The sequence below is a fragment of the Balaenoptera musculus genome, chromosome 1 (genome assembly GCF_009873245.2).
Source record: "Balaenoptera musculus isolate JJ_BM4_2016_0621 chromosome 1, mBalMus1.pri.v3, whole genome shotgun sequence".
Lineage (NCBI taxonomy): Eukaryota > Metazoa > Chordata > Mammalia > Artiodactyla > Balaenopteridae > Balaenoptera > Balaenoptera musculus.
The window spans coordinates 183693863-183709752 of NC_045785.1; the positions used below are offsets into that span (position 1 = coordinate 183693863).

General features: G+C 64.0%; 1 protein-coding gene across 4 annotated transcripts; it reads right to left on the bottom strand.

Annotated features, from left to right (window-relative positions):
• Positions 1-292: 292 nt before the first annotated feature.
• Positions 293-15530, bottom strand: TNNT2 (troponin T2, cardiac type). 4 transcript variants are annotated; one of them, XM_036872468.1, is made up of 15 exons: positions 15423-15530; positions 11835-11880; positions 11019-11029; positions 6721-6786; positions 6337-6366; positions 5499-5532; positions 4329-4389; positions 4017-4133; positions 3534-3611; positions 2965-3075; positions 2141-2146; positions 1779-1888; positions 1295-1385; positions 803-843; positions 293-547 (listed from the first exon to the last, which is right to left on the bottom strand). In XM_036872468.1, the coding sequence occupies exons 2-15, from the start codon at positions 11870-11872 to the stop codon at positions 502-504; spliced, it is 840 nt and encodes a 279-aa protein (XP_036728363.1). In that variant the 5' UTR covers positions 11873-11880; positions 15423-15530; the 3' UTR covers positions 293-501. The 4 variants fall into 4 exon arrangements, with proteins under 4 accessions (XP_036728363.1, XP_036728345.1, XP_036728355.1 ...); XM_036872450.1 differs by having other exon boundaries at positions 6337-6369; positions 15423-15529; XM_036872460.1 differs by having other exon boundaries at positions 6337-6369; positions 11835-11885; positions 15423-15525.
• Between the last annotated feature and the right edge of the window lie 360 nt (positions 15531-15890).

The window sequence follows — 15890 nt, forward strand, 5'->3', positions numbered from 1 at the left end:
GGAAGACAGCAGGTGTGCACCGAGGCCTCATTGTTCCCGGGAGTGACTCACTCGTGAAGCCCTGGGGGCCGTGAGGTGCCGCCAGGGGCTCCCATCACAGCCTCTCTGCCCTGCGGCCCAGGCTGGGGAAAGCGTGGGCATCCCCGGGCCGTGCCCCCTCCCCACCGGGAGCATGAGAAAGCCCTGGTCCAGGGGCCTGTGTCCCTAAGGGCTGCTGTCCGCCCCGAGTCCCTGGGAGGCCAGGGTGCCCCTCAGTTTCTCCCCCTCTAAAGAGAAGTGAGAGGACGCCGTGGGTGCGTGGTGGCCTTTATTACTGGCTAGGGTGGGCGTGGGGGCGCGGTCGGGCACGAGTGCGGCTTCCAGCTGGGCCAGCTCCTGGTCTGCGGTGGGAGTCGGCCTCTGGTGCTGGAGGACCCCGGGAGCCGGGGGTGTGCAGGGCGGGGACACAGTGAGGAGCAGATGCTGGGAGAAGGAGGCTCGGCCTCCGAGGAGGCTGAGGCTCTACTTCCAGCGCCCGGTGACTTTGGCCTTCCCACGGGTCTTGGAGCTGCAGGAGAAGCAGGGCCCAGTCAGACAGGACGCGGGGCAGCCCTCCATGGTGGGTAGGTGGGGGGCGTGGGGGGCCGCTGAGGGCTGCCAGGGGCAGGGGGCCACCTGGAGCTGCCTCGAGAGGCTCAACAGGGCAGCAGTCTCAGGCGGGGGGAGCTCTTTGACCCTACAGGAGAGGAGGAAGGGGTGGGAGGCCTGGGAGACAGGGAGGAGGGGGGAGGGGGCAAGGGGGGGATGGAGCTCGGATGCTCACACTTTCTGGTTGTCATTGATCCTGTTGCGGAGAACGTTGATCTGTAAGAAAAGGAGGAAAGAGAGAGTGACCCCGCCGGCACCCACTCGGCTCAGGACCCGGCTGGCCTGGGGACGGGGTGGGCAGGACCAGCGGGCTGAGCCGCTCTCTTGCCTGGCGTCCAGGACCCCACACTAGGGCCCCGGGCCATCACGGTGAGAAGTGAAGCGGCTGCGTCCCTGGTGAGGTCCCCAGCACCACCTCCACCGGGAGGCCTGGCCCTTGCATCCTGGTCCCCCCGTCGTGCTCAGTGCGCTGAGCTGCTGCCTCGAGGCCAGAAGTGGGGAGACCCCAGGGCTGGAACCCCAGGAAGTGTCTGCTCAGCCCCAGCGAACCCTCAGACTCCAGAAGCACCGGCCAGCCCAGCGGTGGGCGCTGAGCACCGTCAGACGAGGCAGCGGGCAGGCAGGTGAGCAGGACGGGGAGGGGCTGCGGACGGGCCGGCCGGCTCACCTCGTATTTCTGCTGCTTGAACTTCTCCTGCAGGTCGAACTTCTCCGCTTCCAGGTCGTAGATGCTCTGCCACAGCTCCTTGGCCTTCTCCCTGCACAGGCCGTGGGCGGGCGGCAGTAAGGAAGGGCCCTCACCTGCCTCCCTCTTGCTCCTGACCACTCCCCATCCCAGCCCTCCTCCCCTCTCCAGGCCTGCCGAGGCCCCCCACCCCGGCTGACTGCAGTGCCCGGGACTGAGGACGGGGCACCGGCGCCGCCAGGACAAAGCCCCGAAGCGCGGGGGGGGGGGGGCGCCCCGACACCGTGCGCAGGCGGGGAAGGGGAGCGGGGCTCTGCCGCCCCGTCCAGCCCGTCGCGGTCCCGCCGAAGCCGCCGACGGAATAAGTGGGGCGGCAGCGCCCCCTGGTGGCTCAGGCGAGCCGCTGCCCCTGCCCTCGGCCCGACGCCCCTCCCTCGCGGGTGCAGCCCCAGCGTGCGGGCCCCACCTCAGCTGGTCTTCGTTCAGGTGATCGATGGCCAGCATCTTCCTCCTCTCGGCCAGAATCTTCTTCTTCTTCTCCCTCTCCGTCTGCCTCTTCCCACTTTTACGCTCCGTCTGGAGGGGGTGAGAAGCAGGGGAATGGGTTAGAGCACACCCCCTCCTATCCCCGCACCCCCAAACCCAGCGGGGACAGAGCCTCGGCCTTGCAACCCCCAGGCCAGCAACTGCCTGGGCTCCCCAGGAAACAGACAGGTGGGGGCTCCCCGGACCCCTGCCTCCCCACCTCTCGCCCCACAGCCTGACGCCTTCCCCTCCTGGGGCTCCCCAAACTACGAGGAGGAGGAGGGTTTGAGGACTGGCACCCACCTGGGCCTGCAGAGCCAGGACAGCAAGAGGAAGACCCAGAGAGAAAGATGCAAACAGTGACAGGGACAGGGAGAGGGGAGGGCACAGGGACACAGGCAGAGACACGGGAAGGAGAGGGACGTCTCCTCCGCTCAGAGAGGGACGTCTGCGTGCCTCGGTTCCCCCCACCCGCGGGCCACCTTAGTTACCGGACGTGCGTCCGGGGTGGAGTGGGGATGTTGGACAGCAGGGCCCTGCTCGTAGGGTCGCCGTGGGGCGCAGGGGCCAGGGGGCTGGCCCAGTTCTGAGCTGGGGACTTGGAAAACTAAGAAAATGTTCTGATGTGTCCGCTGCACAGAGAAGATCAATTTCCCATTTCTCCACCCCTGGGAACGGAGTATCTGGCGGGGATGGGCACCAGCACTAGGACATGGGGGTGAGCTCCCAGGAGCAAACCAGCCTGCGTCCAGGCAGCACTTAGCCGCGTTCCAGGGTAGCCCATCTGACCCTCTCAAAGCAGGCAGGGTGGACATTAACCCCATTTTACAGATGAGCAGACTGAGGCTCCAGGATTGCATGAGGCCACACACGGTGGATGTGAGACGGGGCACAGGGCCTGCCAGCTCCACCAGCCAGCGTGGGGCTAGGGCTGGGAGGGGCAGTGGTGTTCTGGGCTCTGCCCACAGCCCTCATCCCAGCAGCCCCTCCCAGGGAAAGCCAGCTGGGCGAGCGCCAGCTTCGGGTCTGGCGTGGGAACTCAGTCTCGCAACAGCGGCTGGACATTTCTTCCCGGGATCCCGCGCACAGGCACTCCTCACGACACGGGACGCCTGGAGGCCCCCCACCTTCTGGATGTAGCCTCCAAAATGCATCATGTTAGACAGAGCCTTCTTCTTCCGGGCCTCGTCTTCCGCCTTTCTCCGGTTCTCCTCCTCCTCCCGGCGGGCCCGCTCCTCCTGGTTTCCGGCAGGGAGGGAGTGGATTAGGGGTGGGGGCCGGACACCCTGCTTCTGGACTGGCGCTGGCGGTCTTTGTGGCCAAGCAGACTGTCCTGAGGATTGAGGGCACTCCGGGCATGGGGCCTGGTGCTGGAGTTTGTTGGCCGGGGACACGGGACTGAGCGAACGGGGTCCCAACTCCTGACAGTGAGGCCCGCCACCCCCAGGCCAGGAGCATGGGGCCCCAGGGGTGGGCGACATTACCGAGGCGGGGCCCCTGGCAGCAGCGCGGGACGGGGGCTATGGGACCTCAGCTCCCGGGGGGCGCGCTGTGCAGGGCTGAGGGTGGGGGGGTCTTTAAACGCCCAGTGCATTTCTGTCTAGTTCGCCCAAACAACGCCCAGCGCCCAGGGGGTGCTCGCCGTCCCCGACTGAGCGCCCGTCTGCGCATAGAGGGCCCGGCGGGGGTCACGCACGGCCAGGCGGGTCTGCCGCTCCTTCTCCCGCTCCGTCCGGATCCGCTGCTGCTCTGCCCGTTCCGCCCGCCGTTTCTCCTGCGGAGGGAGCGCCCGCTGTGGGACTGACCTCAACACCTGAAGAATGTCAGGTGGGCTTCTCCGTGTCCCCTGAGTGCCCCCCCACTGGCCGCTGCCCTGGGCTGGAGACAGAGGCCAAGTCCTGCTGTCGGCCAAGCAGCACAGGAGGTAGAGAGGAGGAAGGAATCCAAATAACCTCTTGTCCCCAGGAGAATGGTTTGGGATTTTGGAGGTCACGCATCTTCCCTCCGTTACTGGCTGGGTTGTGGGGGGGGGTGCCCGGTGGGAGTGAGGTAGGGGGGCAGAGATGATGGCTCAGCTCCAGCCCTCTGGGGGGGGAGGGAAGAGACCATGGTGCTGGGGCCTCAGGGGCTCTTGCTGGACCCCATTCCCAGCCACCGGGGGAGGGGGCCCGACACCCACGATCCTGTCTTTGAGGGAGACCAGCTCCTCCTCCTCCTTCTTGCGGTTCTCGAAATGCGCCTCAATCAGCGTCTGCAGCTCGTTCAGGTCCTTCTCCATGCGCTTCCGGTGGATGTCCTGGGTGGGGGGGCGGGGCTCAGAGGCTGCCCACCTCCCCCATGCCAGGGGGGAGGGGCCTGGGTCCAGGAGAGCAGTTGGGGCCGGACCCAGGACACTGTCGGGCACTGTGTGCCCCCCGCCCGTGACCTCCCCTCCGCCAGGAGGTCCTGAGGTCTCTCCCAGGGGGCCTGCCCTCCCCAAGCCCCAACTCACGTCGAAGTCCACTCTCTCTCCGTCGGGGATCTTGGGCGGCACCAGGTTGGGCATGAACAGCCTGGTGGGCAGAAGGAGGTGTGAGCACCAAGCCCTCCCTGGACCAAGGGGCTGCGGTGCTTGGGCGGGCAAGGTCCTCTCCTCCCTGCAGAAACGCGGCCGCCGCCACCCGGCCACTGGCACAGTGACACCAGCGTGGCGTGCACACAGGAGCCCCCAGGCCACTCAGCACCAGGGTCCCACGGCACCCGCACGTGCCCTCACGTTTACCCACAGAGCAGGAACCAGTCGTCTCACTCAAGGACGCCGAGACTCTGAGACATAGCGCTTGGCTCACAGCCACCCAGCCAGGAAGTAGAGAGGCTGCACGGGTGACAGCTTGGCTGACCCATGGGACCGCCCCAGGAGCCCAGGAGGCCGCGGCGGTCCCCACCCCCTCCCACACTCGCCGTGGGACTCCAGACCCCGGGCGCTGGGCCTTGGTTTCCCGTCTGCCTCATCTGTGTGCGGCTGAACGGAGACACTGCAGCGCTCACACCAGCGGGGGAACGGGGAAGGGGCTGGACTGTCGGGCTGGGCTGGTTTCAGACCATCCACTCTAGCTGGAAGGCACCGCGGGGAGACGCCTGCGTGTGCTGAGGCGCCGTCAGCTGGCGGCGTCGGCATTCCCGAAACACCCATCCCACCCAGCACCCAGAGCTCCCAGGCAGGGTCACGTGTGTGGCAACGAGTTGCCCTGTGTGGCCCTTTGTGACGCTCTGAAGCCACACGCCGAGGCTGACACACTTTCAGTGCTTGGCTCCCCCGAATTTTCTTCCCTCTTCCCCACCCCCCCCGTCCCACCTCAGCCACTGAGGATGGAGTCCCAGCTCTCCTGTGGGGTCGGACAAGGTGTCCACCCAGGGCCACAGCTAGTTCATCACTTTCCTCTAGATGGACATAGTGCTGACGGGGGCAGGGCCCGGAATTGGTGATGGAGTGTGGGTGGATTTCAGCCCCCATCTCCCCCAACCCCACACACCCTGGCAGCAGACGGCAGAGACTCTTGTGCAGTGCACAACCTGTAAAACCATACGTGGTGGTCTATGCCCGCTGTGCCACCGTGCACTGCGGTCCTGTCCCAGTTGTCCTCCCTCATGGGCCCTCTGCTCCCAGGGCCTCACCACTCACCTGGGCTTGGGCTTGTACTCCTCCACTGGGCCATCTGGAGAGAAGGGAAGCACACGGCCACGGGGTCAGGAGGCCTGGATCTGGTCCCACTCTGCCCCTGATGAGCTGGGCACCTGTGGGCCTCTGTTTCCCCATCCACCTGAGTCCCTCCCAGCCCCGGGTTGCAGGAGCACCCAAAGAACTAAGCCGCAGGGTTGCAAACCCCACACTCCCTCTCGGGGCTGCTCCCCGGGGGAGTCTCGGGGGACGCATGCACGCACAGCCCTCTCGTTCAGCAGTGCTGGCCTCACAGTGAGGAGGGGTCCAGGGCACGGTCCCTGGGGGTCCTGGCCCCAGAGTCCCCTCCCGAGCCTCTGCCTCCTCGCTTGCCCCCAGACCTCCTGGCAGCCCGGGACCAGGAAGCTGATGGGGCGTGACCCCAAGACCCACTGGCTGCGCCCCTCCAGAGGCGTGACTGGGGCCACCTGGGCCCCTGGTGAAGGCTGCCGGCCAACAATGACCGCAGCAGTGACCCACCCCATGGACCATCCATGCCTGGGATCTCCTCCCCCAGACTCCCCACCCTCGAGTGGTTCAGCCGGCCTCCAGGCGCCTCGTGTGTGGACGTGGCTGTGACCACTGCCCTGCCCTGCCTGGGCCCTTGGACATCGCCCCTCTCCCCCGGGCGCCACCGAGGCAGCTCCTCTGCAAGGAGGAGCCCAACCTCCAAACACGCATGGTCACCGAGTTCTGTCCTGCCTTCCCCAGCCCCTCCCCCGCCTCCCTGGGGTCTCCCCCAAGCTGCTAGAGGGGCTCCCCGGACCCCCAGCGCCTCCTCCCAACGCCCAGCGGGCCTCACCTTCAGCCTCTTTATCTTCCTCTTCTCCACCTTCTAAACAGAACGTGAGAAATCAGTAAAGGTCCTGGTTCCGAGCTCAAACCCCTGCCAAGAGCCTCCCTGCAACAGGTCCTCGGCCAAGTGTGCCCTGTGGGGGTCTGGGGTCCGGAACTGTCCGTCTGCACCTGCCCTGGGCCCAAGACCACTGGGCACCAGAGGGGCACGTGGCCAGCGTTTACTGACAGGGCGACCGAGGGCTGAGCCCCGACAGGACGAGTGGCCGCCCAGGCTGCAAAGCTCAGTCCAGGCGGATTTCTTGCTGCTGTAGGAGCGGCTCTGGGTCTCTCGCCACCCCGAGCTCCAGGACAGAGCCCCTCGCACCCTCACCCCCGGGCGGAGCCTCACCTTCAGTGTTGGTCTCCTCAGCGTCAGTCCCGCCTCCAGCCTCTTCTTCCACTTCCTCCTCCTGTTCTGGAGAAGTGAACCAGACACAGTGAACACGCTCGTGCTGGCAGGCAGAGCCCGGGGCGGAGGTGTGGGGAGGGGCCAGCAACATCCAGGTTCCGGATGAATTTGGGGGTGACTGATGTGACAAGATGGGGGCTACTCTGTTCTTGGTTTAAACCAGAGGTCCGCAAACTATGGCCCAATCTGGCCCCCAGACTGTCTCTAAATAAAGTTTTATTGGAGCACGGCCCAAGCTGCTTTCACGCAACAACAGAGTTGCGTGGCTTCCACAGGGACCAGGTGGCCACAAAGCCTAAAACATTTACTATCAGCTCCTTCTCAGGGGCCTGGAGACCGGCTCTGCACCTGGAGGCCTCTGGGAAGGCCAGGCGGGCGCCGGGCGGCACCAGAGGAGGGTGGGGCGGTCTGCCAGGCTCCTTCTGTCGACTCAGCCCCCTTCCCCACCCCGTCCCCCGATGCGGCACCACAGGGGTCAGGGGAGCGCCTGTCCCGGGCTCAGACCCTGGAGACCCTTCATCTGTATTTGAAAGAGGCCAAAGCAGGACTGCGTGTGGGTGGAGGAGCCGCCCCGCATGTGGACGTATGTACGGTCCAAAGAGTCAGGGGGGTTTCTGTTTTCATCCACTTGCTTGGCAGGGTGTAGACCCCGCCCCAGTCAGGCACTCCGAGTAGATAGACACATTCGACAGCATGGCGCCAGGCACAGGGATCCGCCTGCAGGGGGTGCTGATGATGACCTTGACTGAGGCACTACATGTGGTGGCCTCCTGGCAGGGGGGCTGGAAAGCCTGGAGGTGGGGGTGGGGGTGAGGCCAGCACAGAAATGTTCACATCCCCTGCCTCCACCCCCGGCCTCCACCCCTGGCTTCCATTCCCCGCCTCCACCCCCTGCCTCCACCCCCTGCCTCCACTCCCTGCCTCCACCCCCAGCCTCCACCCCCTGCCTCCACCCCCTGCCTCCACCCCCTGCCTCCACTCCCTGCCTCCACCCCCAGCCTCCACCCCCTGCCTCCACCCCTCACCTCCACCCCCAGCCTCCACCTCCTGCCTCCACCCCCAGCCTCCACCCCCAGCCTCCACACCCTGCCTCCACCCCCTGCCTCCACACCCTGCCTCCACCCCCAGCCTCCACTCCCTGCCTCCACACCCTGCCTCCACACCCTGCCTCCACCCCCAGCCTCCACACCCTGCCTCCACACCCTGCCTCCACCCCCTGCCTCCACACCCTGCCTCCACACCCTGCCTCCACACCCTGCCTCCACCCCCTGCCTCCACCTCCTGCCTCCACACCCTGCCTCCACACCCTGCCTCCACCTCCTGCCTCCACCCCCAGCCTCCACCCCCTGCCTCCACACCCACCTCCACACCCTGCCTCCACCTCCTGCCTCCACCCCCAGCCTCCACACCCTGCATCCACACCCCCTGCTTCCACTCTTGTTCTAGGTCTGAGTCCTCTCTGAGGCCTGGAGAGTCCTGTTCTTTGATCCCTGCAGGACCCTTACCTCAAAGAAGATCCTTCCAGAAGGGGTGAGAGGGGAGGGCTGGCTAGCAAGGACATGGCCAGGTGTGGGGTCCACCTTCAACCCATCTTGTTAACACCTCTCCCACCCCATCTGATGTTTCAGTTCCCACCTCGCCCCAGCTGCCCCCGCATCCTCAGACGTCACTACCAGAAAGTTCCCGCTAAAATTCAGTCCGAGTCTGTGCCCCCACCCTGCCCCGTCCACCTGCAGCCGTGCACACTTGCAGGCTGACATACCGTCCTTGCTACTCGGGCTATTTCCAGTCCCCCAGCTGCTCTCCCCATGATTCTGTCCCCAGGCCCCTCCCACCCCGGCCACCCTGCCCGGGGGCTGTCCCCTAAGAGGGCGGGGCCAGCACAGAACACTGTGTGTGCAGCGGGGCGGACATCGGTCCCCTCTGGATCCTGGACTTGGAGCGGGTGGGGGACTGGCCAGCCTGGGTCCCTCTCGGGAAGCACGGAAAGGGGCAGTGGCCCCGGCCGCTCCACAACTGTCCCCACCCCAGTGCAGGCCCCTCCTCATGGGGGCAACTTGGGACGACAGGGTGGGAGCACAGGGACAGGCAGATCTGCACCGCTGTCCCGTCCTCTCTCCGGGCTTCCTCTTCTGAGGTCGGGGAGCGGCAGCCGCGAGGGGAGAGGCGAGACAGGTTAGCCTGGGGGCAGGAGGACGGGGCAGGGGTGGACGGTGCATGGTGGCGCGGGTGTGGGCCGTGGAGCCCAGGCCCTGGCCCACCAACTCCTAGACCCGCTCCGGTGGCTTCCCTGAGCCTCAGGGGTCAGCAAAGGGGAAATAACTGCACTCCCTTATCGGTGATGCTTGGCTGTGCCTGGGCCCTGGGGGGCACTCAGGGTACCTGGTCACTTCCTGCTTCCAGACCCCAGGGCTCCCGTCTCCCTCTCGCGGGGACAGAGGCCCCAGAGTGGGAACAACGCACTATTGTCAGACCCCTCCACATCCCGACCCCGAAGGAGCCTCTCAGGGACCCACGAGACATCTCCAGTCTCCAGGAGAGCCGGGCACAGGGCAGACTTGGAAGGAAGCGGCCCCATGCAAGGAAGCACGGCCCAGCACTCCCACTCTAGGAAGGCCGACTGCCTGTAGAACTATTATCTCCTGAAGGAAGCAGAGGCCCTGGGATTGTCCATCCTGTAGGCTTAGTGACACCCTTCCAGACCTCGCTCTCTTGGTCGCTGGCAGCCGGGGACTTAGCTACCAGGGAGCCGGGTGTGGTCCATTCACTGCAAGCAAGGCAGACACTCCAGGGACTCAGACCACCAACGCAGTGGAGAATTATTTTGTTAATTCACAGCCAAATCCTAGTGTGGGTAGCAGGCAGATTGGTACCAAATCCAGAGTCTATGGCTCAAACCTCATCCCCCAAAACCTGTTGTCAGGAGCTGGCAAATCCTCCAAAGCAAAGGAAAACCCACCGTATGGAGAGTCTGCAGGAAACACAACTGAAGGTGGAGCTAGATTTTTGATTCAAAAAATATTCAAATAGCCTCTGATGTGAGTGGTGTTCCTTGAGAACTGACTCCCAAGGCCCCCCCGGGTTCTCCTGTGAGTGTCTCTGTGTCTCCTCTTTGTCAGGTACCCCTGGAAGAGCCTCAAATGCAAGAAGCCCCCACTTTCCCCAGAAGACTCGGGAACAAGGGTCAGCTCCCGAGCCCCCTGGTTCTCTCCCAGAGACCCTCCTCCTAATGTCCATGCACGATGTGCTGACATGATGCTTTTGAGGGTCTGCTGAGCCTCTAAGGGGCAGGATCCACCCTTCCCGGGGGCAGAAGCCTGAGGGGCCCAAGGGCCATGCTGAGCCAATTGGGGGCACGGTAGGGACAGAGAGAGGCCTCTTGACCACTGGCATGTGTCAAGTACTCAGGAGGAAGGGAAGGTTAGGTGCTTGCAGGGAGAAGGGGCACCACGCTGAGGAGAGGACCAAGATAATGATAATGATCAGCAAGTAGGAAGGGCAAAGATCCGAGGGTCGGAGTGGACCCTCGCCAGGTAATAACGTCTTCATGTCTGCATGACGTGCCTCAGATACCTGAACACCTTCATAATCTCATTTGATAAAGTATTAAACTGAACGTTTTTAGGTGTGATCACGGTATTATGGTTATGTTTTTTAAATAGTGCTTATCTTTTAGAGATTCATACTGAACTATGTAAGCGTGGGATGCTGTGATGTCTGCAGATGATTTGTCTGCTCTAAAATACTGGGCAGAGACGGAGTAAGTGAGAGAAGATGGGCTGTAAGTTGACGGTTGCTGAGCTGGGTGATGGGTGCACGGGGGGTGCATTATTCTATTTTTGCCACTTTTATGTGCATTTAAAACTTTACATGGTAAAAAAAAAATTAGAGAAAAAGAGCAAAAATAATTAATTGGAAAAAAAGCAGTGATTCCGTGTGAACCACCTGGTGGGCGATAGAGACAGCTTTAAACCTTTTGCCCCAAGACCTGAGCACCAGGGTTCGGGCTGATCCCAGTTAGGAGCTGGGGTTGGTGGAGGGTCTTTGCTCAGCTGAGAGCAAGGGGCGGGGACCATGTGCTCCCTCCACGCCGCCCCTCCTTCCCACCCCATCCGTCCCCCATACCTTCCACGGCTCTTTCTGCTCCGGGGATGAGGTGCGGCCCCAAGAGAGGAGAGAAGAGACCATCAGTTTCAAAGCAGGCTGTCCTGCCCAGTGAGCGTGGGGCATGCGCTTACCTTCCTGCTCCCTGCGGTGCAAGGGGAGATGCCGTCAGGAGCACAGGGCACGCTGCACACACGTGCACACACACACCCACCCCACATCCACACACCACACCCTGGCCTTTTCCTGAAGATGAGCCCAGTTTTTGCCCTCCGCACTGGGTTCTGGCGTCCGCCCGCTCTGCCCACCCGCACAGCCTGGTCTGGCCCGGCCTCCGGTCCAGCTGCCTCTGACCACCCCCAGGAAACCTGGCTCAGCTGCTGGTCCCCTGCGCTCTGTCCACCCCCCTCCACCCGGAGTCCAAGTCCAGGCAGGCGGGCGGGGCCCCTCCACGCAGCCCCCCAGGCCCTCCACGCCCCGCAACCAGGAGGGAGGTCTGCGGGGTCCAAGCCGTGCCGGCACACGTGTCACTCCTGTGCAGCCACTCCCCCCAGGAGATGACTGTGTGATTGGCCGCCAGTGTGTGCCCCCTCCCCGGCGCTCGGGACAGGGCGGGAGACAGAGCGGCGCAGGAACAGCGGCCTCCCGGGGCAGTGATTACAAGGGCTCTGAGGTGGATTCCTGGGGCACGGTCGCTCTGTGGCCTCGGGGTCCTCACGGAACCTCTCTGGTCCGTTCTCGGGAGGCCCAGCTCCCGGCAGGAGCCCACTGCCCTGGGAATGGGGTCTTTACTGCCAACCCCGCGGGGCAGCCCAGAGGCACAGGGCTGGAAACGAAGGGGTGCAGCTCTCCCCGGGCCCCCAGAGGGGCACGGCCCCTGCCCACACCCCAGCATCTCCCAGGCCAGGTGCACGGAGGGGACGGCCCCCCAGCAGGACCCCGGTACTCACTCCTCGGACTTGTCCACCGCCTCCTCCACGTCCGACATGGTCTCCGCTTCCCTCCGGAGAGAGGAACAGTCAGCACGGGCGGAGGGCCGGCCTCCCGGCTCTGCGAGAAACGCTGGGCCCGGTGTCCACCCGAGACTCTGACCACCGGCCCCTTATCCGCCCGTGATGGCAGCAGAGCCCGCTGCCTCCTCTGGCGGGGGCACAGCAACACCTGCACCACGTGGTAACCGTCTGAACCCCAGCTCTAAGCTTCCCCAGCCTTCCCAGCCTCGCCCAGCGACCCGGGGAGAAGCACTGCCCCATCCGCGCAGTCTCCCCCGGGAGCAGCACAGCGTGGCGTGGATGGTGACAAGGCCACAGGAAGGAGCAAACCGGGGGTGCAGCTGACACCCCGGATGGACCTCCAGGGAATTACTCTCCCTGGGGGGAGGAGAAGCCGAGGCATGTGGTTCCATCTCTATAACATTCTCGAAACGGCAGACTTGTGGAAATGGAGAACAGATTGGTGGTTTCGGGGTCGTGGGGAGGCTGGGAGGGAGGTGGGCGTGGTAGCAAAAGGCACACGAGGGACGATTGTGGTTCTAGAACTGCTCAGTATCTCTGGTGGTGGCTCCTCGGGCCTGCACAGGCTAAAACGGAAGAGAATTTCACACTCACACTCACACACACCCACAAAGTTGAAGCAGAGCGGGGAATCCGAGTAAGATCACGGATGGAGCTTCCACGTCCCGGCTGTGATTTGGACCTGGTTGTGCAAGTGTTACGCAGGGGACACTGGGCGGTGTGTGAGTCTACAGCATTTCTCACAGCAGTGTGTTTATCTACACCGGCTCAATAAAAAGTCCAACTCAATGGAGCTTCTCTGGGGAAGCTCTCGTCTTGAGATTCTCCCCCCACTGCACTAGGAACAGAAAATCAAGACTCTCCTGTCAGCTGAGCATTGGGGCAAGTCTTCCCAAAGCGCAGACAGAGTGCCCGCATCCTGGCTGCCCGGCCCAGAGGTCTGTGAGGACCAGGCTGACACCGAGGAAAGCGTTTTACGGTCACTTCCCTGCAATGACGGGGAGAAGCCAAGGTGGGGGGGTGGAGGCTGCCCGCACGGGACTGGGGGGCTGATCTGGCTTTCAGCGCTGGCTCCATCTCACATTTGCCTGTGACCTTGGACAGGTCGTTGACCTCCCTACACCTCAGTGCCCTCTTCTCCGAAGGGGTGATGCGAGGCTGCTCCTGGCTCTGCCCCACTGGCACCCGGCGCTGCAGCCACCAACTTCCGACTCAGCCTGCGGTGACAGTGGCACGGAGAGCGGCGCTCACGCCCGCATCCCCTGTCCCCGCACACCCCACTGTCCTGGCCGAGACCCACCCCAGGCACCCATCTGCGGACACGCAGTGAGCCGCAACTCTGGCGGGTGGCGTGATGTCCACCGCAAGGCAGCCCCTCTGAGGCCGAGAAGTTCTGAAGGAGCCTCTGCCCTGCGGCCCCTCTGGCGGAACACCTCCTCAGACCCAGCACCGCCGCAGCCTCGGACTGGCTGCTCTTCTGAACCTGCTTCAGTTCATCCAGTCCTGCTGGGTCAGGGCGAGCACTGCAGCGAGCCAGACCCCTCGCCAGACCCCTCGCCAGCCCCCCTCGTCAGCCCCCCTCGCTGGAGTCGGTGGGGCAGTGAGGGCGGGACCAGGCACAGGGAGCTTTGGACAGAAGTTGGCTCCCCCAGGTGAGGGTGGTAGTGGGTGAGAAGAAGAGATGTCAGATGTGTAGGGTGTCCTGAGAAGACACACCCTAGAGGGTCTTCAAATGGGGCCTTGTGGGGAGAGTGGCAGGGGAAGAGCCCCCAGCCCAGAGTGGGTGGGGGTCTGGCAGAGGAAGCAGTGCCTGGAGCCCCAGGGAAGTAGCCAGAACTGGTGGCCCGAGAACTGGGGAGCCCCTCCCTGAACCCCGGGCGGAGTCTGTCACCTCGGCGCAGGGGAGGCCTCCCAGGGAAGGTGCGTGGCCAGACTGGGGCTTGGGGTCTCTCTCTGCTCTCCCGCCCGCCCTCCCATGGGCTCAGAGCCATCGGGCACAGCCCCAGAGACCGCCCCCTGCTCCTTTGAGTGCCGTCCAAGCTCCTAAAAATAGCCTGCCGACCACGGGGAGGGGAGGGCTTTCGGCAGAGAGGACGCAGGCAAGACAATTGTTCAGGGGACTGGTGACAGGAAGGCGATGGGCCTGGGCGGGGCTCCAGCTTGGAGGCAGTCGAGAACCCGGCAGGCGAGGTACCAGAATGCCCACGCCCGGGCCCCCACCTGCCACCGCAGACTGAGTTCTAGCCGGTCTCCCTCACAGCCAAGAGAGTGGGGTCACATTTCTTGGGGAGTAAAGCAAAAACGATAGAAGGCAGAGAGAATGCTGGCCATGCGGTCAAAAGAGCTGGGTTTAAAACCCAGTTTTTGCTGTGTGACCTTAGTTAAGTCACTTAACCTCTCTGGGCCTCAGTTAACCTGTCTATAAAACAGAGGAATGGGGGTCCCATCCCTCAGCCCTTGTCCCCAGCATTCAACTGGAATCTTCCTAAGCCTGCAGCTGTTAGCCCACCAGCAGAGCTAGGCCAGGGTACGGGGGGAGTGGGAGGGGCAGTGGGCAACTTGATCCTCTCAGATTCCTCTTCTGCCCCTAGAGAAGGAGGCCTTGCCCTATAAGACCCGGGTCAGGGGAGGAATTCAGGAGGTCAGGTGCTTCCCAGCTGCATGAGGACAGGAATGTGCTTTGAAATTCCCCGCGCTCCAGGCGGTCCCTTTCCCAGTCTGTCCTCAGCCTGCCCAGGAGAAGAGGGAATGGTTCTCCCTCCGGAGCTTAGAGCAAGCGCTCTCCCCGGGGGCATACGGAGGTGGATGGGGCAAGGGTCACACTCGCAGGGACCCTGGGGTGGGGGGCAGCTGGACTCAGGGTTAACCCTCTAACCCAGTGAGCTGGGTTCACCCCCCATGAAGGGGTCTCCCAAGGGGGTCTCTTCCCATTGCTCAGCCTGTGCCCTGCCTGGGGAGGGGTGCAGTCCTGGGTCTGGGAGGTCAGATGAACCCCGTGTCTGCCTGGAGGGGCCTCCAGGGGTCCCTGCTGCCTCAGGACAGTGTCTGAATTCCGGGAAAAGAGAATTCGGCCGCAAGGACTGTTCTGACTGATGCGAACAAGGCCTCACTCTGCTCTCTGGGGATCGAGAGGGACCCCTTCCCTGGGAAGGCTCAGGGGCCCTCTGCCTGGAGGGGGAGCCCCGTGGGTTGGAGCATCATGTATTTAGAGGCCTGGCAATTATCTACCCCTCCTACCGATGAGGAAGCTGAGGCCGGGGTAAGGAAAGCCGCTCACCCAAGACTTTCCAGCAAAACCACCCTTCGGTGACAGATCCCAGACTCAAACCCAAGCCTCCAACCTCTCACTGAGGGCCAGTTAAACTAGTCTCAGGGTCCTGTCCCTGCAACACCTCCTCGGAAGCACCCGAGGGAACGGGGCCTCCCCCAGCTCTGACACCCTCTCAGAGAGGACCCGGGGACTCAGGACAGAAGGGCCAGGCCACAGGACACCCCTCCGCTCTCCAGAGTCTGCCCGAGCCTTACCCAGAGCAGGAGCTGCCGAAGACCGGTCCTGCGGCGTCTGCGCGGCCTCGCAGGGTCTGGGCGAGGGCAGGGGATGGAGAGGGCTTTAAGCAGACACGCGGTCGGCCCGGGAGCCAAGCCCCGCGGTGGAGGAATGTGCGGCAGGAGACAGCCTGGGGGGGGGGGCGGCGGGGGGGGGGGAGCGGGGCTGCTGGCTGCTATTTTGGCAGGTGCCGGGGACAGAGCTGAGGGAACATGCACCCCAGGCCATATAAGCCCATGTGGTCGTCCAGCTGCTCAGATAAGCTATTTAAAACCAGGACAGATAGGCAGGGGACAGGAGGGAGAAGGCATGTAACACAAACCAGCTGTCCCTCCTGAGAATCCCAGTAAAGTGGACGCCAGCGGCGGGGTGGCAGGCTGGGGGCAGGGCCGGGGGCACAAGGCACTTTGTCAGTCTCCGGGCGGGGGTCTCGGGAGCAGAAGCAG